Source organism: Myotis nattereri (assembly GCF_964212035.1).
Source record: "Myotis nattereri genome assembly, chromosome: 2".
Classification (NCBI taxonomy): Eukaryota; Metazoa; Chordata; class Mammalia; order Chiroptera; family Vespertilionidae; genus Myotis; species Myotis nattereri.
Window position 1 is genome coordinate 208,291,457 of NC_138076.1, and position 21,778 is coordinate 208,313,234.

At 54.7% G+C, this 21,778-nt stretch overlaps 1 protein-coding gene across 1 annotated transcript; it reads left to right on the forward strand.

Annotated features, from left to right (window-relative positions):
• Nucleotides 1-6,588: 6,588 nt before the first annotated feature.
• Nucleotides 6,589-18,889, forward strand: CSF2RB (colony stimulating factor 2 receptor subunit beta; the record flags this gene model as incomplete). Its single annotated transcript, XM_081084637.1, has 13 exons — nucleotides 6,589-6,664; nucleotides 7,989-8,112; nucleotides 10,227-10,417; nucleotides 12,159-12,310; nucleotides 12,392-12,560; nucleotides 13,074-13,209; nucleotides 13,371-13,525; nucleotides 14,111-14,247; nucleotides 15,162-15,321; nucleotides 15,802-15,892; nucleotides 16,114-16,171; nucleotides 16,945-17,048; nucleotides 17,764-18,889. 13 exons carry the CDS (start codon nucleotides 6,589-6,591, stop codon nucleotides 18,887-18,889), a joined length of 2,679 nt encoding a protein of 892 aa, XP_080940763.1.
• Nucleotides 18,890-21,778: the final 2,889 nt, after the last annotated feature.

Here is a 21,778-nt window from a genome sequence, read left to right on the forward strand (position 1 = left end):
TTCCAAAATGTTGTGGTTTTTGCCCTTGAACTTCAAAGTAAGCTTGATTGTTTATGATTCTAGGTTTAAACTATTTTCTCTCCATATTTTTAAGACATCCCTGTGTATGTGGAGTTTGGAGTCACCAATCTGGCCCTTGCTGCATTAAAAATAACCCGTTTGTTTCTTTCCTTCTGGAAGCTGCTGGGATTCCCCTTTCATTCTTGGGTGACTGAAAGTTCACCAGTTTGTGACTGAGTAGGCACTATGGGAAATTAATTTCGCTCTTCATTTAGTGAACTGTAGTCTCCTTCAAAGCCCTGTGAAGTTTTCTTCTATTTCTTTTTTTTTTTTTACACATATTTTTATTGATTTCAGAGAGGAAGGAAAGAGAGAGAGAGAAACATCAATGATGAGAGAGAATCATTGACCGGCTGCCTCCTGCACACCCCCTACTGGGGATTGAGCCCGAAACCTGGGCATGTGTCGTTGGCCAGAATCGAACCCAGGACCTTTCAGCCCAAAGGCTGATGGTCTATCCACTGAGCCAAATGAGGTAGGGAAAGTTTTCTTCTATTCCTAACTGTGCCCATGTGGGTGCACATGGAAAATCCCCAAACAACAGTGGTCTAACAACACAAACATGTGTTTTTCCTCACATAAAGGATATCTAGAAGAGAGCAATCTCAGGCTGGAATGGTTGCTCCACAGTGAAAAGAGGAATCCAGGTTTCCCTCTTGCTGTGGCATGTGGCTTTCCTCCTCAAGGTAACATCATGGTCCAAAATGGCTGCAGGAGCCAACTCCCTTTAAATAGACTTTAAAAATATATATATATATTTAGGTGCTCCTATATTGGGTGCAAATATGCTTACCAGGGTTATGTCCTCTTGTTGGATTGATCCCTTTAGAATTCTGTAGTGACCTTTGTTGTCTCTTGTGATGGCCTTCATTTTGAAGTCTATTTTGTCAGATATGAGTATTGCTACTCCAGCTTTTTTTTATTTTCCATTTGCATGGAAAAATTTTTTCCATCCCTTCACTCTCATCCTGTGTGTGTCTTTTATTCTCAGGTGGTTCTCTTGTAGACTGCATATAGTTGGGTCATGTTTTTATATCGATTCAGCTACCCTATGCCTTTTGATTGGAACATTTAATCCATTTACATTTAAGGTTATTATTTATAGGTACTTATTTATAGCCATTTTAATTCTGCATCTCTAGGTTTCTCTCTGTATCTTCTCATTACAGCATTCCCTTTGGCATTTCTTGTAATGCTGGCTTGGTGGTGATATACTCCTTTAGCCATGTTTTTTTTGTTTGTTTTTTTTGTTGTTGTTTTTTGTCTGGGAAGCTCTTTATTTGACTGTCTATTTTGAATGAAAGCCTTGCTGGATATAGTAATCTTGATCTCAGATCCTTGCTTTCCATTACCATGAGTATTTATGCCATTCCCTTCTGGCCTGTAGAGTTTCTGATGAGAAATCAGGTGTCAGCCTTATGGGAACTCCTTTGTAGGTAACAGTTTTCTTTTCTCTTGCTGCCTTTAAGAGTCTCTCCTTGTCTTTAATTTTTGGCGTTTTAATTATGATGTGTCTGGGCATGGGCCTGTTTGGGTTCTTCTTGCTCGGGGTTCTCTGTGCCTCCTGAAATTGTGTCACTGTTTCCTTTACCAGGTTAGAGAAGTTTTCTGCCATTATTTCTTCAAACACCTTCTCTATTCCTTTCTCCCTTTCTGCCTCTTCTGGCACACCTGCTATTCAAATATTGTTATATTTCACATTGTCCCATAGCTCCCTTAAGCTGTCCTCCTGCTTTTTAATTGTTTTTTTTTCTTTCTGGTTCTTTGATTCAGTGATTTTTTACAACCGTGTCTTCTAATTCACTGATTCAGTCCTCAGCTTTCCCTAATCTGCTGTGTATTCCTTTCAAAGTGTTCTTTATTTGTGCTATGTCATTCTTTATTTCTGTTTTCAGTTACTATATCTCTTCTCATGCTGTTAGCATCTTTACCATCATTACTCAGAGCTCTTTATCAGATAAATTTCTTATCTCCATTTCATTTATCTCTTCTTCTGGAGAATTCTCTTGTTCTTTCATTTGGGGGTTGTTTCTTTGCCTCCTCATTTTGGCTGCCAGTTTGGGTTTGTGACTATGTATTAGGGAGATCTGCTACACCTCTCAGTCCCTAGTGCAGGACAGTGTCCAACGCTGTTTCTGACTGATTAGATCAGGCAAAGACTCAAAGCCTCCAGAGACTGCCTCTGTCTACAGACTGATAGGATTCTGTCTTAAGTTGCCCGCAGGCTATCAACCTCAGGTGTTGCAAGAGTTGTTTTCAACAGGGTGGGGCAGTTGTTTCTGCCTGGAGGCTAATTGTCATGCTCAGTCTCTTATCGGGCTTCAGCAACTCTGCACCCTGGGGCAAGGTGTTTCCCAATAGGGTGAACCAGTTGTCTTTCCCCCAGGCAAGGTCGCCTGTAGAGGGAATGCCTACATCAGAAAGATGTCCTCCGCAGCGTGAGGGAATGACTCAGCACAGGAAACCGGGATGTCTGCCTTCTGAGCTCTAACTCCTGAGCCCCCAATCCTGGTTTCTGTACACACAGCTCCAGTCCACTCTGCCCTCCCTCTGCCAGAACACAAGGTGAGTGGCTGCACAGGGGATTTTGTGTGTTGGCCCTTTAAGAGGGGGCCTGCATTTCCAGCTGTCTCTCCCTGGCAGACAGCAACCCCGCTGCTTTGCACAGCCAGATGTTATGTGGGTTCTGGCGCTCTCTGTGGGGGGCCCCACTTGGGGATTAGACCCCAGAGTTCTCAGTGGCAAACCCCCTGCAGCTGAGATATGTTCCCAGAACTTCAGCTGCTGTCTGTGGGGGCCCGGCCAGCCCTTTTGCATTTCCGCCCTGCCTACCAGTCTCTGTGCCACCTCCCCTTTCGGTCCTCGGTTATCAGCGTTCTCTCCAGTGAGTCTTCCATTGATCATTCGGGAAGTTTTTCTGTATTTCAATTGTAATTCCAGTTTGGACCTGGGAGCATGTCCATGCAGCATCCACTTACTCTTCCACAATTTTTAATCTCTCCAGCCTTTTTTAAAAATATTTTTTTACTGATTTCAGAGAAGAAGGGAAAGGGAGAGCGAGATAGAAACATCAATGATGAGAGAGAATCATTGATCAGCTGCCTCCTGCACTCCCCCTGCTGGGAATTGAGCCCACAACCCGGGCATGTGGCCTTGATCAGAATCGAACCTGGGACCCTTCAGCCTGCAGGCCGACACTCTGTCCACTGAGCCAAACTGGCTATGGCTAAACAGCCTTTATGGATAGCACATCCAGTGTTTCCACTCACATCTCCTTGGATAAGATTTAGTCACATGACCACACCTAATGATAGGAGATGGTGGAAAATATAGCCTTTTATTCTGTGCAGCAAAAGGTCCAGATAAAACCTGCACGTCTGTCTGTTCCTGAGGAGGAAGGGAACCGCTCGCTGGCTGCCACTGGCTGCCACACCTGTGTGCAGGTCACTCTGTCCTCTGCTTCCAGATGTTGGAACTCCTGGACTTCTCCAGGCCAAAGCTTTTCTCCCAGCCTTTCCCTCTCCTTGCCCATTTGCTCCATCTTCGGTATATACCATCATAACATGGTTGTTTATAGTGTTCATTCAGTAATTTGGCCCATTACTGAGGGTTTTTTTTTTAATTATGGATTTTTTTTTTACCATCAAATTCCAGATCTCTATTTATTGTATCATAGAAGTCTATTCTTTTAAATGGCTATGATTTCTCATATCTCCCTGAGAATGCTAAGCAAGATGTTTGAAAGTTTTGTTTTGGCCCTGGCCCGGTGTCTCAGTTGGTAGGAGTGTCATCCAGTAAACCAAAAGGTTTCGGGTTTGATTCCCAGTCAGGGCACATACCTAGGTTGCAAGTTCAATCCTCAGTCAGATTAACGGGAAGCAACCAATAGATCTTTCTCTCTCTTTCTCTTTCTCTCTTTCTCTTTCTCTTTCTCTTTCCTTTTCTCTCTCCAAACATATCCTTGGGTGAGGATAAAAAAAAAAAGTTCAAGGCCCTGACCGGTTTGGCTCATTGGATAGAGAGTCGGCCTGTGGACAGAAGGGTCCCAGGTTTGATTCCGGTCAAGGGCATGTACCTTGGTTGCGGGCACATCCCTAGTAGGGGGTGTGCAGGAGGCAGCTGAATCGATGTTTCTAACTCTCTATCCCTTTCCCTTCCTCTCTGTAAAACAATCAATAAAATATATTTTTAAAAAAAGTTCAAGGGGAAAAAAAACACAACTTTTTGGAAATGTAACGACAAAAAAGCTTTTTAGATCTTTTCTGACAACAACAAAAAAAGTCATTCTAGGATGTATTTCAGAAAAGAAAAAAAGAGTCCAAGAAAGAAAGAAAGCATGCAATCCTGGAATCGCTGGCAAGAAAATAAACCAATAAGACTTAGTACAGTAAAAAATGATTCCTGTATAGAATGAAAAACAAATACAAGATAATAATATTAAACTCAATAATCAGGTGTTTTGTTTTTATGCATGTTTGGAGAAATGTCCGCTGGGTCAGTATACCTCACGGTAGACACCTATGGTACCGATGATTGGGAAATACAGCCGCTATAGGGGTAGCGGTTAAGAGCGCCGACTCCGGCGCCCGCCTGCTGTTGGCTTCAGTCCCCGCCTGGCCTTTACTGGCTGCGATCCTGGCCCACCTACCTGCTTCCTCATCAGTGAAGTGGGGATTCTAGTAGTAACTACACAGCGATGCATTCATACCTGTGAAGCCCGAGCTGTGCCTGGCTCACTCTCAGTGTTTTATATCCGCCACGGATATGAATCTTCTGTGTGTCTGTGAATTTTGTGCTTGTGTTCGCTGGTAACATTAATCTGTTTTAAACATTTCCACTGTAAAGATAGTCATCTGCTCCTCATACTATTGCTGCAAACATTTCTCTTTTGCCTTTTGTCCTTTGCTTCGTGGTCTGGTTATTTGTATAAAATATAGATGTTGCTTTTATGTCTTTCTATCTGTCAGCCTTCATCTCTCTGGTTTCTTCCACTGTTTTTAAGCTGGAATAGTGTAAAGGTATTCACTTCTATGGTCTGCAAGTTCAATAGGCTCTGACTTCTTCCATTCAAATTGTAAAGTAGCCTGATATTTGGGGAATGGTGTGAGATAGGGATATATCTGATACGTTTTCTGTTGTTATTCAATTATCTTAGCACTTTTTCTTATTCCTGTTCTTTTTGTTATTTCTTATCACTGCCTGTTGACTCATGACTTCGCCTTCGTCATATAGCACATCCTTGGGTAAAACACTTTGTCTGGTCTGTGTCCACTGATATATCATGTGTGTGTGTGTGTGTGTGTGAGTGTGAGTGTGTGTGTGTGTGAGTGTGAGTGTGTGTGTGAGTGTGTGTGTTAGTGAGTGTGTGTGTGTGAGTGAGTGTGTGTGTGTGAGTGAGTGTGTGTGTATGTGAGTGTGTGCGTGTGTGTGTATGTGAGTGTGTGTGTGTGAGAGTGAGTGAGTGTGAGTGTGAGTGTGTGTGTGTGAGAGTGTGTGTGTTAGTGAGTGTGTGTGCGTGTGTGAGTGTGTGTGAGTGTGTGTATGTGAGTGAGTGTGTGCGTGTGTGTGAGTGAGTGTGAGTGTGTGTGTGTGAGTGTGTGTGAGTGAGTGTGTGTGTGTATGTGTGTGTGTTAGTGAGTGAGTGTGTGTGTGAGTGTGTGTGTGTGCGTGTGTGAGTGTGTGTATGTGAGTGAGTGTGTGCGTGTGTGTGAGTGAGTGTGAGTGTGAGTGTGTGTGTGTGAGTGTGTGTGTGTGTATGTGTGTGTGTGTGTTAGTGAGTGAGTGTGTGAGTGTGTGTGTGTGGGTGTTAGTGAGTGAGTGTGTGTGTGTGTGTATGTGTGTGTGTGTGAGGTTTCAGACTCTCTTCCTAGGGATAAAAAGAGGAAATCCCTAGCGTCGTGCTGAGAAAACAGAACCGTGTTGGGTGTTCGGAGGCTGGTGTGGGAGGAATGCCAGGAACCAGGGCAGAGGTGGGGAGAGCACCAGGCCCCGAGTGTGTGAGTGAGTGTGCATGTGATCACACCCAGGGGAGGACACTGTGTCCCCCACACCCAGTGACTTCCCCACGCAGATGTAGGTCAGCAGCCCACGGGGATCTCAGGGCAAACCCAGGCCTCCGTCTCCTGTTTTCCCATCACCAGGGCCCTGCCCGGGGTGCCCGACCCACGTCTTCAGGGGCCTTTAGAGCATCTCCCTCGAGGTCACACCGGGGGACACTGAGGCTAAGGGGACGGAACTGTCTGAGGTGCCAGGCTGACCCCATGCATCAGGGCCACTCTCGGGTTCACCCCAAAAGTGGGCCGAGTGCCTGGGACGCAGGCCTGGGAGGGCAGCTCCCAGGTGACATTTCCTCCACAGGCCCAGAGAAGGCAGAGCCTGCAGAAAAGATTCACAGGAGCACGCGGATGACATGGGTCTGGCCTGGCCCCCAGCTGGGGAGGGACACAGGGTTCCAGGCCAGTGAGGACCCGCCCTGGCCCAGACCTGCGCCCACCCTGCCGGCCCTGCTCGCCCAGAGCTGACCAGGAGATGGCGCTGACCCGGTGGCTGCTCCCCATGGCCCTGCTGGCTCTGAGCCAGGAGCCCAGCATGGCAGGGGTCCCAGGTGAGCCCGACAGCTCCCTCCCCTTTCTCTCCTCTCCCCAGGCCCCTCCCATTGCTGGGACCCCTGGGTGAAGCTGGCTGCCACCTATTCCCCAGGAAGCTCCAGACTCCAGGGGCTCCGGCCTCCCCTCCCTCCCTTCCCTCCTGTCTTCTCTCTCCCTAATGTTCCCAGGTGCCTCTTGGCCCCGCCCACACTCCCGCTCAGTGCTCCCAGGGCCCCTGTAAAGACCATCTCTACTGTGTCCTTTCTCTGCTCACATTTCTCAGCGTGGCATTCAAGGCCTCTGACCTCCAGGCCGGCCCTTCCAGCCTTTCTCTGCCCCTTCTCTCCTCCACCCCCACCCCCACCCCACCCCCACCCCCATGCCCACCCCCACTCCGCTCCTCTGACAGTGGCTTTGATGGATCCCCACTTCCCTGGGGCTCTCAGCCTGGGGTTCTCTTCCTGCCCTGGCTCCAGCAGCTGGGATGCTCCTGAGGCACATGAACCCCGCTCCCCAAGGGCTCCCAGAGAACTTGGCGTCTCTGGTCACCATGGGAACCACACCCCCTTTTCCAACCATCAGGCCTGGCAGCTGAGCAAGGACATGGGCAGGGTGTCCCAGAGCAGGGCTCTGCCCCGCTGCCTCTTAGGAGTGGTTTGTGCCTCTCCTCCCAGGATGCACCGAGGGCTCCAGGGGCAGGGCCTGTGCCTGATACACATCCCTGTCCTGGGGTGGCAGGGACCCAGGTCCAGGAAGAAGACACAGCAGGGGCTAGAAATGGCTGTGAGTCAACTAGGATATTGTGTCTCTATCCAGACAGGAGGGTCTGCAACCAGCACCCTCACAGCTGCGGAGCCGCCGGCCCTGCCCAGGACTCCAGACCTCTGTCTGGCATCCAGGAGCCTCTAGAGCAGCGGTTCTCAACCTGTGGGTCACAACCCTTTGGGGGTTGAACGACCCTTTCACAGGGGTCACCTAAGACCATCGGAAAACACATATATAATTACATATTGTTTTTGTGATTCATCACTATGCTTTAATTATGTTCAATTTGTAACAATGAAAATACATCCTGCCTATCAGATATTTACATGACGATTCATGACAGTAGCAAAATTACAGCGATGAAGTAGCCACGAAAATAATTTTACGGTTGGGGGTCACCACAACATGAGGAGCTGTATTAAAGGGTCGCGGCACTAGGAAGGTTGAGAACCACTGCTCTAGAGGATTCTGGGTGACCCTTCCCCAGTGCTGGGCACCCAGGATGGCTGGGAGGGATGGTGACAAGGGGCACCTGAAGGGTAGAGGTGTGACCCCTTCTTGTGTCTCCCGGGTCAGGGACCGTCCCGCTGCAGACCCTGCGCTGCCATAACGACTACACCAGCCGCATCACCTGCAGGTGGGCGGACACCCAGGACGCCCAGCGGCTCCTCAACCTGACCCTCTACCGCAGGCTGAACGAGTGAGTGACTCTGGGCCCAGGGGCCGGAGGGCAGGGAGGGGCTGCTGTGTGAGGCCGTGCCAGGCAGGGGCTGGACAGAGGACAGAGGAGGGAGGCCCCTGCCCAGGAGCTGCTGCTCATCGGGTGGCCGCCAGGCCCAGGAGCTGGTATCTGACGCCAGGGTTCCCGGGAAGAGTTTGCTACCCCCACCGGGTCACCTGCTCCTGCTGGAGTCAGCAAAGGCCTCGTGGCTGCGAAGTCCAGTGGTCAGTCTGAGCCTCTCCCTCCCTGACCCTGGGCACCCCTGACTTGGACTGACCACAGGGTCCTCCTAAAGCACTTTTGCTCCTGGCTTCTGGCCACCACGCTCACCCTTGCCCTGTGTCTCCCTGGCCCATCCTTTCCTGTCTCCTCATCTGGTTCCTTTTTGGTTTTGAACTTGAAGAGTGAGGTGCCCCCAGGGCTCAGTCCTCCACTCATGTCTTGACCCAGTGGCAGAGGTCCAGCCTCAGGTCCGGGCTCTCACTGCTCTCCCAGCCCAGACCTCCCCCGAAGCTGAAACCCAACCGGGGCACTCGCCTCTCCACATCGTCCCTTAGAAAATAAGTGTCACCCGACTGGTGTGGCTCAGAGGGTGAGCATCAGCCCATGAATCAAGAGGTCACTGGTTCGATTCCCAGTCAGGGCACATGCCCAGGTTTCGGGCTCGATCCCCAATAAGGGGCGTGCAGGAGGCAGCCGATCAATGTTTCTCTCTCATCTATGTTTCTAGCTCCCTATACCTCTCTTGTCCTCTCTCTCTCAAATCTATTTTAAAATATTTAAAAAAGAAAGGAATATCTCGCCTTAGTCGGTTTGGCTCAGTGGATAGAGTGTCAGCCTGTGGACTGAAGGGTCCTGGGTTCGATTCCAGTCAAGGGCACATGCCCAGGTTGCAGGCTCAGTCCCTAGTGTGGGGCATGCAGGAGACAACTGATCCATGATTCTCTCTCATCATTGATGTTTCTATCTCTCTCTCCTTCTCCCTTCCTCTCTGAAATCAATAAAAAAATATATTTAAAAAGAAAGAATGAAAGGAATATCTCTAAAAAACAGAAAATAAAGAAAATAGGTGTCTTCAACCCCAAACATCCTAACCCAAATTCCTGCTCTGCTCCCAGAAGACCCTCCGCTCCAGTCCTGCCATCTCTCTTCACTAAACAGGGGCTCCTTGTGGCTCAAGCCAAACACCAGGGAGGGTTGTGTTGTTGTTTTCATCTCTTTACCACCTTTCCTTCCCCATCAGAGCATCTAATCCATCAGCAAATGCTGTCGACTTTATCTTAAAATAGAACACGAATCTGGCCAATGTTACATTAACATCGCTACCTGGTTCAATCCATTTCCTGTCTCTTGGGATATTCCAGAAGCCTCCTAACTGGTCCTTCTGTTTCCAATACTGCCCCCCCACCTTCCCTACCCGCCTTAAACCAATCTGTCCACAACCCAGCAGCCAGAGGAATCCTTTCAAAGCATATGTCACAATATATCACGCCTCTGCGCATAGCTCTCTAATTCATCCCACTTACAGTGAAATCCAAATTCCTTTTAAGTGTTGGCCTCCTGTCACCTCACTCAATTAGCCTCCTAGACCTCCCAGCCTCACATACTCTATGCATAATGTCCTGCTGCCTAGCCGTACCACACTACAAACCTGAGCCTGCCCCAGGGCCTATGCACTTGCAAGTACCTGAAATTCCCTTCCCCTGAATTTGTATGACTCCTCCCCCTCCTCCTCCAAGTTTCTACTCAAATGCCACCTTTCCCAGGGGGTCTTCCCTGTCTTCCCTGTTTCCAATTGCATCCCCCACCCCAGACCTTCTGGCCTCCGCGTCACCCTTTCCTGCTGCACTTGTCTGCATAAAGTTTTCCCCGTTTGACACGTGACTTATTTCATTCAGATGTTTCATGTCTGTCTCCCTCCAGCAGGATGTCGGCTCCGTGGACAGGGACTGTGTGTTTTGTTCACTGCCAGCCCCCACCCCACTCCACCCCCACCCCCAGCCCTGGGCAAAGCTTCGCATGTGGAAACCACCCAATAATGTTGTGAGTGAACTCTTCTTCCTTCTAGACTGACCTGTGTCCTCTCCTGGCAGGTCCCCCCCAGAGCCAGTGTCCTGTGATCTCAGTGACGACATGCCCTGGTCAGACTGCCCGGCTCCCCGCTGTGTGCCCAGAAAATGTGTCATTCCCTGCAAGCAGTTCGTCATAGCCGACAAGGACAGCTTCTCATTCCAACCCGACAGGCCTCTGGGCACCCAGCTCACTGTTACGCTGGCCCAGCATGGTGAGCTTGGGGTCCCTGGCCTGGGGTGGCCCCCAGTGGGGACAGTGGGCCCAGGGAGTGGCCACACTGCCGAGGGTGGGCCGGGGAGTGAGTCTTCAAGGGATGGAGACATTGGCCTGGGGTTGGATTTGGTCTCTTGAGGGAAGAGGATATGTCTCCTTATGGTGGAGGTGTTGGGGCAGGTGCAAGGTGAGGACCCCCTGGCTAAAGGCACCCCCACCCGCCCTGGCTGCTCCACCACCTGCCAGGCCATTGCCTTCCAGCGCTGAAGGTTTCCCTTCTGGAAGAACCGTTCTGATGATTCACATAAAAACTTGCCAGGTCAGCCCTAGTTGGTTTGGCCCAGTGGATAGAGTGTCAGCCCTTGGGCCAAAGGGTCCCAGGTTTGATTCCAGTCAAGGGCACGTACGTCGGTTGCAGGCTCGATCCCCGGCCCCAAGTTGGGGAGTGTGTGGGAGGTAACCAGCTGGTGTGTCTCTCTCACATCGATGTTTCTCTCTCTGTCTCTCTCCCTCCCTTCCTTCCACTCTCTCTAAAAATCCATGGGTGGGAAAGAGGTGCCCCATCTCTGCCAGTCTGGGCTGACGGTGTTCCGAAGGGCAGCTCTGACCTGCTCTAGCACGCCATGGTCCGTGCCCAGCACAGGACATTTGTACCCTGTCTGCTCTTCCTGGACTCTGTGTGCTTGAAGGTCGTCCCTGGGCGCTCAGACACAGAAGTTTCAGGAGGGCGGGAGCAGGCCATTCGCTAACGAACCTCTCGCCCAGCCCTGTGGCTCCCAGCAGACCTATGCTTGCTGGTGGTATTGATGGAAGGATTTCATGAAAAGCATCTGAAGGCTGCCTACATGTACTCATTCATTGATTCATTCACGTTGTTCCCCAAATCCACTGAACCCCTACATCGCAGGCCCTGGGGAGAGGGGAGGGGACCAGGACCCAACCCTGCCACCCCACGAGCTCCTTGACCACTCGGGGAGGCAGACGTGGGAACACATAAGCCCCCCAGGGTAAGAACAGTACAAATGGCCAGGTTGGCTGGGAAAGGAGCCAAGATTCTGCCTCGGGGAGAGGGTCTAAGAAGGTTCTAGAGGAGGAGAGGAGACTTTTATGCTGGGTCCTGAGAGGTGCAGGACATTGGCAGGTGGACAACACAGAGTAACATGAGCCACAGCGCCCTCTGCTGGGTCGGGGATGCCACACAGGCTACGTCCTGGGCAGTGGGGGCCTGGGGAAGGAGAGAGGCTGCACTTAGAGCAGCGGTTCTCAACCTGTGGGTCCCGACCCCTTTGGCGGGCGAACGACCCTTTCACAGGCGTCGCCTAAGACCATCCTGCATATCAGATATTTACATTACGATTCATCACAGTAGCAACATGACAGTGATGAAGTAGCAACGAAAATAATTTTATGGTTGGGTCACAACATGAGGAACTGTATGTAAACGGCCAGAAGGTTGAGAACCACTGATTTAGAGATTCGTTGCCAGCACCTTGTATGGAGCACATGCTGTATGTGCACGGCTGTCTGCATGGCCTTCGTTCACGGTCACACTGAATCCCGCGGTTTTGCAAATGAAGGGCCTGCAGGCCACAGAGGATGGGGGTCTTGTCCAAGGTCAGTGAGCTGGGGAGCGGGGGGCTGTGCTCCTCCTGGAACCCCAGCTATCCACACACAGACCTGCAGGCCTTCCCGCCCACAGTCCTCCAGCCCCTTATTGGCCTCAACTCCCCCTCCCTCAGTGCAGCCCCCCGCGCCCAGGGACCTCCACGTCAGTGCTGATGGGGACCGGTTCCTGCTGACCTGGAGTGTGGCCCCCGGGGGCTCCCAGAGCCCGTGGCTGTCCCACCTGGAGTTCGAGGTGGTCTACAAGCGGCTTCAGGACTCCTGGGAGGTAGGGACCTCAGCGGCTCGGCCCGGAGCCACAGGGACCCGGCCCAGCGGCGCCTGCTCCAGCAGCCCCTCTCTCCCGCAGGATGCCTCCAGCCTCCGCTCCACCGCCCCGCGGGCCCACCTGGAGTCCGGGCACCTCATTCCCAGCAGCACCTACGAGGCCCGCGTGCGCACCCGGCTGGGCTCTGGCTCGAGATTCTCGGGCCGGCCCAGCCCCTGGAGCCCAGAGGTTCGCTGGGACTCCCAGCCAGGTAAGGAGGTAAGGGAGTCGGGTGGGGGCGGCGCCCCTCTGTGGGAGGGCGGCTCATTACAGGTCCGCACAGGAGTCCGGGGCCACCAACCTCTGTGTCACGTGTTAGAGTATCTTCCCTGGCCCACCGGCCCATGGAGCTCCCCAGGGTCTGCACACTTTCTGCCCAGCAACCACTACAAAGATGGTCCCTTGCCCCCCATTTCCCCCCCCAACCCCCCCGCAGCGCTCTGAGCAGCTGTGCTTCCCTGAGAGCTGACCCGTGTGCGGACACCACCATTCTTGTTCAGTCCTCAAACCCTGAAACTAGACGCTGTCCCCATTCCCAGGGAACATGGGGGTCACAGGATTCTCTCTGACCTGTGGCCACACGGCTGGCAGCTTCAGACTGAGATTTAACCCCCGTCTGGGCCCCAAAGCCCAGCCTCTCTCTGTGGTGAGTCCCACGGTGGGCAGCCGCTGAGAGCCAGGAAGGAATGGAGGAGGGACCGAGCAGGGGGTGTCTCTCTCCCAGGGGACAAGGCCCAGCCCCAGAACCTCCAGTGCTTCTTCGATGGGGGCACCGCGCTCAGCTGCTCCTGGGAAGTGAGGTCCGAGGTGGCCCGCTCTGTCTCCTTCACCCTCTTCTACAAGCCCAGCCCCAGCGAGGGGTGAGTGTCCCCTTCCTCTGTCCCCTCCCCTCCTCTAGGCCTTGCCCTCTCCAGGCCTCCTCCCGCCTCTGGGTGCCCAGCAGTGGCCCCAGCTCACCCCGAGGTCTCACCCCTCCCGTGGCCCCTTTCCCCTCCTGCCCTCACCTCTGCATCACCCTCAGGGAGCAGGAGTGTTCCCCGGTGCTGAAGGGGGCCAGCGGCCCCTATGTCCACCACCGGTGCCGGGTGCCCGTGGCCGACCCCTGGAACCACAGCCAGTACATCCTCTCTGTTCGGCCAAAGCAGGAAGAGAAGTTTATAAAGAGCTCGGAAAACAGTGAGTTTGCCCCAGCCTTCGGGGGCCCGGAGGGCGGGGGGGGGGGGCGGGCTGGGGGGAGTGATGGGGGGAGAAGGGGGGGGGGTTGGGGTTGGGGCAGCTGTGTCTCCTTGTATAAACCATGTAAACTCAGGGTTCCTATGTCCCGTCTGGGGATCGGCCAGGTTGCAACCTTGGCCTCTGCCCCTTGCTAGCTGCCTGACCTTGACAAGAGACTCATTGTCTGGGCGCACTTTCTCTGTCTGTGACACGTGGACGGTAATTCGTGCAGAGCGAGCATGTCTGTTAGTGCCCGGAACAGTCCCGGCTCTAGACTAGAACCCATGATAGTGATTTTATTTTTACTGAAATGCGATGAGTGACCCATGCGTGGCATCACCTCGATACAAAACAAGTGAAACTCAGTCTCGGCCAAGAACAGGGCCGCTCAGGTCCAACCGGATGACGTCGTGAAATGGGGGTGCAGAGAGCCCGGGATGGGCAGGACCTCGGGTCCTGGGGCCGGTAAAGACAGCATGGAAGGCAGGGAATGTTCCAGGGGAGGGATGCTAAGAAGAATGTTCCCTAAAAGTTTCCTCCCTCCAGTCCAGATGGTTCCCCCCACGCTCAACGTGACCAAGGGCAGAGACGGCTACATTTTGCGCTGGGAAGTGAAGATGTTCTATGATCACATAGAGTACACCTTCGAGGTCCAGTACAAGAAAGACCCGGCCTCCTGGGAGGTGAGGGGCCCGGAGGGGCCTGCGGGGGGAGGCATGTGAGGCCACACCTGGAAGGCGCCACCTGCAGGTGACCCGTCCGAGGAAGCCACAGGGACTTGGTGATCACAACCCTGAGGCTCAGGGAGATGAAGTGACGAGGGCAAAATGAACACCTGTGACCCTGGAGGCAGCCTGGACGGCAGGGCAGGGAGGGCAGAGAGGTGCTGGATGAAAGGTTTTCAAAAGCCACAGAGGGGACCCTTCTGCAGAGGAACCTCCTCCGGACATAGCGGTGCAGCCGCCCAGAGCAGAGCCGCTCCCGGTGAAGCAGGCAGGGCCCCAGCCCAGGGCTCCGTCCAGGTCCCCACCCCCAGGCAGCCCTGGGTCCGTGTGCAGAACCTGGGGCTCCACAAAGGCCAGACCAGAAACCTCGGAGCCAGTGCCAGACCTGCGGGCTGGAAATGGAGAAACCGAGGCCAGGAGGGGAGAGGGTCTGAGATTAGGCCCCAGGCACCTGAACCCCCGTCTCAGAGCTCAGAGTCCAGTCACCCTGCACTGCATTCCCAAGAGGCCATAATTGGGGTCCAGGCTGCCCCCGGGGAGCTGGGAGGTCCAGGGGTCTTAAGATGAGGAGGGGACAGGGTGACCCCTTAGGGTTTCTGGGCCTCAATGTCACAGGGGTGCATTGCAAGAGGTGTGGTCCTGGATCCCACCCCTAGTGTGCTCTCTCTCTCTCTCTCTACTTCTCTCTCTCTCTCTCTCTGGGTCTAAAGGAGGGTCCTTCTTGGTGGGAGCGGTCCTGCCTCAGACCTGAGGATGCAACCACAGTGAGGGGTGGGGGCTGGGAGGAGTTTGCAGCTGTGCCCACATGATCCCCGGAAGTTGCCTCCGCCTCAGCACACCTGCTGACACACCTCTCCCCCCCCCCCCCTTAGGAGAGCAAGACAGAGCCCCTCCAGAACACGCGCGTCCTGTCGCTGCCGCCTCTGGAGTCCTCCACCAGGTACCAGGCGAGAGTGAGGGTCAAGCCCTACAAAGGCTACAGCGGGATCTGGAGCGAGTGGAGCGAGGAGAGCTCCTGGGACACGGAGTGGGGTATGTCTTCCCCCCCCACACACCCCCTCCCTTCCCGCTACAGCCCAGCTGGGTGAGGGGCAGGGGCCATGTAGACACAGAGGTGTGACTGCACCCACCCGAGCATCCTTTCCTCCCAGGGGACACTAGTCATTGAAAAATGACACCTGCTGTACAGCACAGACTGCGGATGAGGCCAGAGAAGAGCAGGTCTCACCGTCATGCCTCCCTCACATGGGACCTTGGTCCTCTGTTAATATGACCCATGGCTTCATTAGCCTTTGTGTCCGCCTCTAACCAGTGACCACTCGGCACAAAATTCTCGTTCCCACCCACAAACATCAGGGCCTCCGGACAGAGGTCTGAGCTGGGAAGGTTTGGGTCTGAGTTCTTATCGTCCCCATCTCCCTGCCACTTTCACTCGTCCGCACCTTTTACCTGAGCCTCCAGCTTTTCCCTCCCGGATGCTAATGCTCCTTTTTCTCTCCTGGCTGCCGGAAGTGCTGCCCACGTGGGGCCTGGCCCTCGCCCTAGTCTTCACCACCCTGGCCGTGCTCCTGGCCCTGCGTCTCTGTGGCACGTACGGGTACAGGTAAGGGGACTCCATGATGAGTGGGTGTGGGCGTACCTGGGACCCTAGGGGGGCCACAGGGATCCCACAGCGGACCCCTCCAGTCCCTACTCTGCCACCCACTCCCTGGGGGTTCCTGGGCAAATCTCACCCTCTCCTGGGACCTCAGTTTCCCCCCTGTATCTGAGCATGGGCAGCTGCCGAGGTCTCAGGTGGCTGTCACCTCCCTGCTGTCTTTCCAGGTTGACCCACAAGTGGGAGGAGAAAATCCCCAACCCCAGTAAGAGCCAACTATTCCAGGTAGGACCTGCTGCCAGCGGCTGTGGTGGGAAAGGCTCCTCTGCACTGTGCCCATGTCCCCGTGCCCATGTCCTCCTCCCCTTCCTGGGGGCATGGAGAGTGGGGCACAGGTGGCCAGGGGAGGGGCTGGGAGGCTCTGAGAGCAAGGCCCGCACCTGTGAGTTCATCCCTGAAGACCCCCGGCCTCGCAGTGGGCAGGGGCCCTGCCGTCAGGGGCCCCGTGGGGCAGGAGAGGGTTGAGGGTGGGGGATGCCAGGAGTGCACAGCTGGGCTCAGGAAGGGGGCGGTGGGAGGCAGGATGGCTCTCCCAGGACAGGACAGCAGGATCCGGGTGGCCCGGGGGAAAGGTCACTGTAGGCAGAAGGCAGGTGGGGATGAGACAGGGACACTCCACGAAGGACTGAGGAGGGTGGGCCATGAGGCTGGGCGCATCACAGGAGGCCGAGGGGACCACAGAGGGAACGAGGGTGGGGAGGGTCTCGAGGCCAGTGTGGGAAGACTAGGGGGTGAGTATGGAGGCAACCACACCCCAATAAGCAGGCTCACCAGAGCAGGGTCCCTGTCCTCAGTGCTGGGTGGAGGACCCCAGGAAGTCCCAGCCCCTCTCTGGCCTCCCCTCCTCGTGTCAGAGGCTGTGTCTGGTCCTGATCATGCTGAGCTACCCCCCTTTTCCGGGGACTCACTGAATCCCCTGCCGCCCCCACAGCCCTCCCTCCACCAACACCAGCCCGCGGTCCCACACAACACACAGGCACAAACGCCCTCTCTTCCAGGACGTGAGTGCGGGGCGCTGGCCCCCAGGCGGCGTGTCGGCCCTCACCAGCAGGAGCCCCGCACACAAGGGGCCATGGGGCAGCCGCTTCCCTGGGCTGGAGGGGTGAGTGCCTGGGCCTGGGATCCCTGGGAGGCGGGAGGGTGGCCCCACCGTGCACGGGGGAGGTCAGAGGAGGTGGCCTCTGGCCTGCGGCTCAGCGTGGAGAGGCCGAAGGAGGCGGTTGGCACAAGAGCAGCGGTTCTCAACCTTCTGGCCCTTTACATACAGTTCCTCATGCTGTGACCCAACCATAACATTATTTTCGTTGCTACTTCATAACTGTCATGTTGCTACTGTTATGAATCATCATGTAAATATCTGATATGCAGAGTGGTCTTAGGCGACCCCTGTGAAAGGGTCGTGCGACCACCAAAGGGGTCGCGACCCACAGGTTGAGAACCGTTGCCCTAGAGCAAGGAGCATCCCAGTGGGACAGCTGGGTAACTTCCTGGTTCCCAGCTTAGCCAGAACCAGAGCTCAGGTTTGACAGGTGGCCTCTCTGTGCCTGGGGACAGCCTGCACTGCCTCCAGCAGAGGGTGAGAGGGACACACCTGGAGAGGACCTGCAGCAAGAGTGCGGAGGCTGGAGGGCCAGGCCCACAGGGAGGTGGAGCACGGCCGGTTGCCTGCTCTGGGGTCCCCGTCCACCGCGCCTCGCCCCCCCCCTGTGTTCTCTGTGAGCCCTGCTGGTCCTAGCCCCCCCCCCCCCAGCCCCTCCTGCATGAGCTGAGGTGTCTGCCCAGGGCATCCCAACATCTCACACCTGCTCTCCCCACAGGCTGTTCCCTGAAGACCGCATGCACAGCGAGGTGTCACCTCTCACCGTGGAGGACCCTAAAAATGCCCACGACTCACCATCTGAGCCTGACACGACTCCGGCCGCCTCGGACCTGCCCGCGGAGCTGCCCCCAGGCCCCGCGCCCTGCCTGTCAGCCCCCGCTGGCAGCCCTGAGAGCCAGGGTTCCGGCTTCCACTTCAACGGCCCCTACCTGGGGCCGCCCCACAGCCGCTCCCTGCCGGACCTCCTGGGCCAGGACGAGGCCCCACAGATGGGTGGGAGCCAGAAGCCTCCGCCCCCAGGGTCCCTGGAGTACCTGTGCCTGCCCCAAGGGGAGCAGGTGCAGCTGGTCCCGCTGGCCCAGGTGATGGGACAGGGCCAGGCCAGGGGTGTGGAGAGGAGACCCTGCGGGGGGGCGGAGGGAAGCCCCTCCGTGGAGACTGGGGCAGGGTCTGTCCCTCACACTCCTGGGCTGCTGGTGGGTGGTCAGGGCCTGAAGGACAGCCCCACAGCTGTGTCTCCTGTGTCCGGAGGCCCTGTGGACAGCATCGCGGCCTCTGGTTATGTCACCACCGCAGACCTGGCACTCGCCTTACCCACAGAGGCACCATCTGCCTCCCGGGTCCCTCCTCCAGGCCTCCCCTCAGAGCAGAACCACAGCCTCAGTCCCAGACTGGCACGTGGGCCCCTGGAAGGCCCCGCCCCCGTGAAACCAGTGATGGACAGCTATGTGGAGCTCCCTTCCACCATGGGCCAGTCCCCTAAGTCCCCCCTGGGCAGCCCTGGCCCTCCTGCAGCCAGCGGCCACGTCCTGAGCCCGAGGGAGGCCCGGGTGGATGCGGCCCCAGTCTCCCCACACCCTGAGGGGCTCCTGGTCCTGCAGCAGGTGGGAGACTATTGCTTCCTCCCCGGCGTGGGGTCTGGCCCCTTGTCCCCCCAGAGTAAGTCCTCTTCTCCTGGACCCTGTCCTGAGATCGGGGACCTGGACCAGGGCTTCCCGGCCAAGAAGCCTTCCTGTCCGGCCATTCCCCAGGTGCCGGCCATTCAGCTCTTCAAGGCCCTGAAGCAGCAGGACTACCTGTCGCTGCCCCCCTGGGAGGTCAGCAGGCCTGGGGAGGTGTGCTGAGGCCCTGCGGGCCTGGGGGTCACGTGGGGGACAGGGTCTGCCTTCCTTCCTGCCCTGCCTTTCTCCCACCAGCCTCTGTGTTTTCCGCACTCATTTCTGCAAAGCCCACGAGAGGGGGCCAGGAAAACGCGAGAACTGCCCATCTTCTCCCTTGACCTTGAGCAAGGTCAAGCCTCTCTGTCTCTCTTCCTCCTCCCTCCCTGCCCCACTCCGCCACCGCCCCCTCCCCCCTTCTCACAGACACACACACACACACACACACACACACACACACACACACATACTTTTCCTTCAAGTTCACAGACTTTTAGGTTCTGAATTGTTAGAACGTTCCACACGTTCTCGTTCCATTTGCCTCGTTCCCTCTGTTACAAGGTTTCCCTGCCTGGGCTCGTTCCTTCTTTCTCTTTTCCCTGGTTTATTATTTGAGCGAGTTCGAGGTCCCAGCGCGGCCTGTCCTGAGATGCCAGGTCTCGGTCAGAGCCTGTGCTGATGCCGCCGTGTCTGGCTGTGTTGGGGGGACCTGTGCCTGTGGCCTGTTCCAGGGAGTCAGGAGCTCCAGGTTCCAGCCGGGGTGCAGGAGGCGCGAGGCGGGGCTAAGGGCGGGGGCGCTGGGGGTTGAGGACTTGGAGGAGCAGCGCAGGACTGGACCTGCCTCCGTCAGGCCCAGCGGCCCCAGATGTGGTGACAAAGCACCCGTCTCAACAGTCACCCCAAGAAATGGGCGTGGTGAGGGGTGTGCAAGGGAAGAGCTGTTCTGAGCTCCTGGAAGCCTGGTGGGGTCGCAACGGTGACTGGGAGGTGTCGGGGCGCAGGGCCTGCACCGGGGACAGGCCGCTGCCCTGAGGGTGTGAGGTGCAGGTTCCTGGATATCTTCCTGCACCAGAGGGGAGTCCGGAACCCACGTCTACTGCAGGAAGTGGGAGAGAAGGCTCAACAAAGGAAATGATTGAAGGGCACGGACGCTCTAAGGCAGTGATGGCGAACCTTTTGAGCTCGGCGTGTCAGCATTTTGGAAAACCCTAACTTACCTCTGGTGCCGTGTCACATATAGAAATTTTTTGATACTTGCAACCATAGTAAAACAAAGACTTCTATTTTTGATATTTATTTTATATATTTAAATGCCATTTAACAAAGAAAAATCAACCAAAAAAATGAGTTCACGTGTCACCTCTAACATGCGTGTCAGGTTCGCCATCACTGGTCTAGGGCTTACAGACCAAATCGCCCGGCTGCCTCTTCTCCAGGAAAACCTTCGACTCCAACTGCCACCAGCCAAGTCTGAGGGCTTTGGGCCTATGTCCGGGCCCAGGAGGGGATGATGGTTCTTTTAAATCTTTGCCTTCCTGCTCTGCAAAAAACTGTTTTAATTTAGCATTAAACTGTTTTAATTTGCATTATTTCCTAACTTTCAAGTTTGCACGTATTTTTATATTGTGAGTCTCAGTATTTGTTTGTTTGTTTGTTTTTTGGGTTTTTTTACTGGAATAAGGCCATTAAGGACTTTGTTCTGTCAGGTGCTCACCGTTTTCTGACGAAGTTTTTGAATCCATTTATATGGTCTTTCACGCATGGTGCCAGTTCCCCCCCCTCGTTTGTGGTTTGTCTTTAATTGTGTAGACGGGGCTGTGGGTGTCCACAGAGCAGTTTCTCGGGGAACGCCACCGTGGCTCCGGTGTGGGTGTGAAATTTACGAAGGCCTTCCCGCTTCAAAAGTGCTGTTGTCCTGATGGGTTGATTTGTTTCTCGTTCTTTTTGTGTTTCAAGCTTCTCATGTAAAACCGTAATGATTTGGGGACGTACGCGTGTGAGGTGGAGGCCAGCCATAGGCTGCCCCCGGGGAGTTCTTCATTATTCGATGAGTCACCTGTTCTCCATCCACAAGTCCGAAAGGCCGCTCTTACCGTACAGAACGGCCCCGCACAGACTTATTTCTAGGCTTTCCATTTATTACATTGTTCTCTCCACGGCGCCCTGCCGTTAGGTGGGTCCTGCTAGCTTTGTAATATGTTACAATACATTTCAGAACGAATATTCTTGGCGTTTTTGTTCACTAATCCTTATTCATTGCAGCAATGTCTGTGGCCAAAGAAAATTATAAACAACGGAAGTCTTCACCAAGAGTGAAATGAATAACAACAATTTTTGTGCATTCTAAAGTACAAGCCTGTGTTTAAAATGAATGAGGTGGACCTATGTGTGTTAGAAAGAAGTCCAAGCTATTCGTTCCAAAATGTTCAGACATTGTTAACTGAAAGAAACTGTAATAAAGTCTTTCTTCTTATAAAACCAAACCCTAAACGTGTGTAGCTGTGTGGGAGCAGGCGGGGAAGGGTGCTGCTGGAAACCTCAGCTGCAGTAAGAGGCATGAATTCTGTGAAGCAGGAGGCTCTCGGGTCTTTGGGGCGCTAGGTGAGTCTGGGGTAGTGTAGCCCTGAGCACAGAAATGCTGTGCCCAGCAGGGTGAGGAGCAGGGGGAGCTCCTGGGGCAGCCAGGAGGGGTGAGGGAGAAGACAGTTGGGGTGTGTGTGTGTGGGGGGGGGGGTGTCGGGGGATAATAAAGGACATACACTAAAAAAATTACCCATTGTTTTCTGAAATTCAAATATAACTGGGGTCCCGTGTGTGCTCTCTCGTGAGAGGGAAGGACTAAGTTATGAGACCGAGTTCCCCATAAGCACAGCTGAGGATTGTTGAGAGCGTGTTTCCTGCAGGCACTGCCCAGGCGATGTGGTGGGATCAGCTCGCTTAGCCCCCACAGGCCTCTGAGGCAGACGCTGTCTTTGTCCTGCGTGAGGGAACTCCTAAGGGAGGAAACCAAGGCACAGAGAGGTTACATGACTTGTCCCAGGTCAACCAGCCAGAAGGTAGCGAGTCAGGATTTGA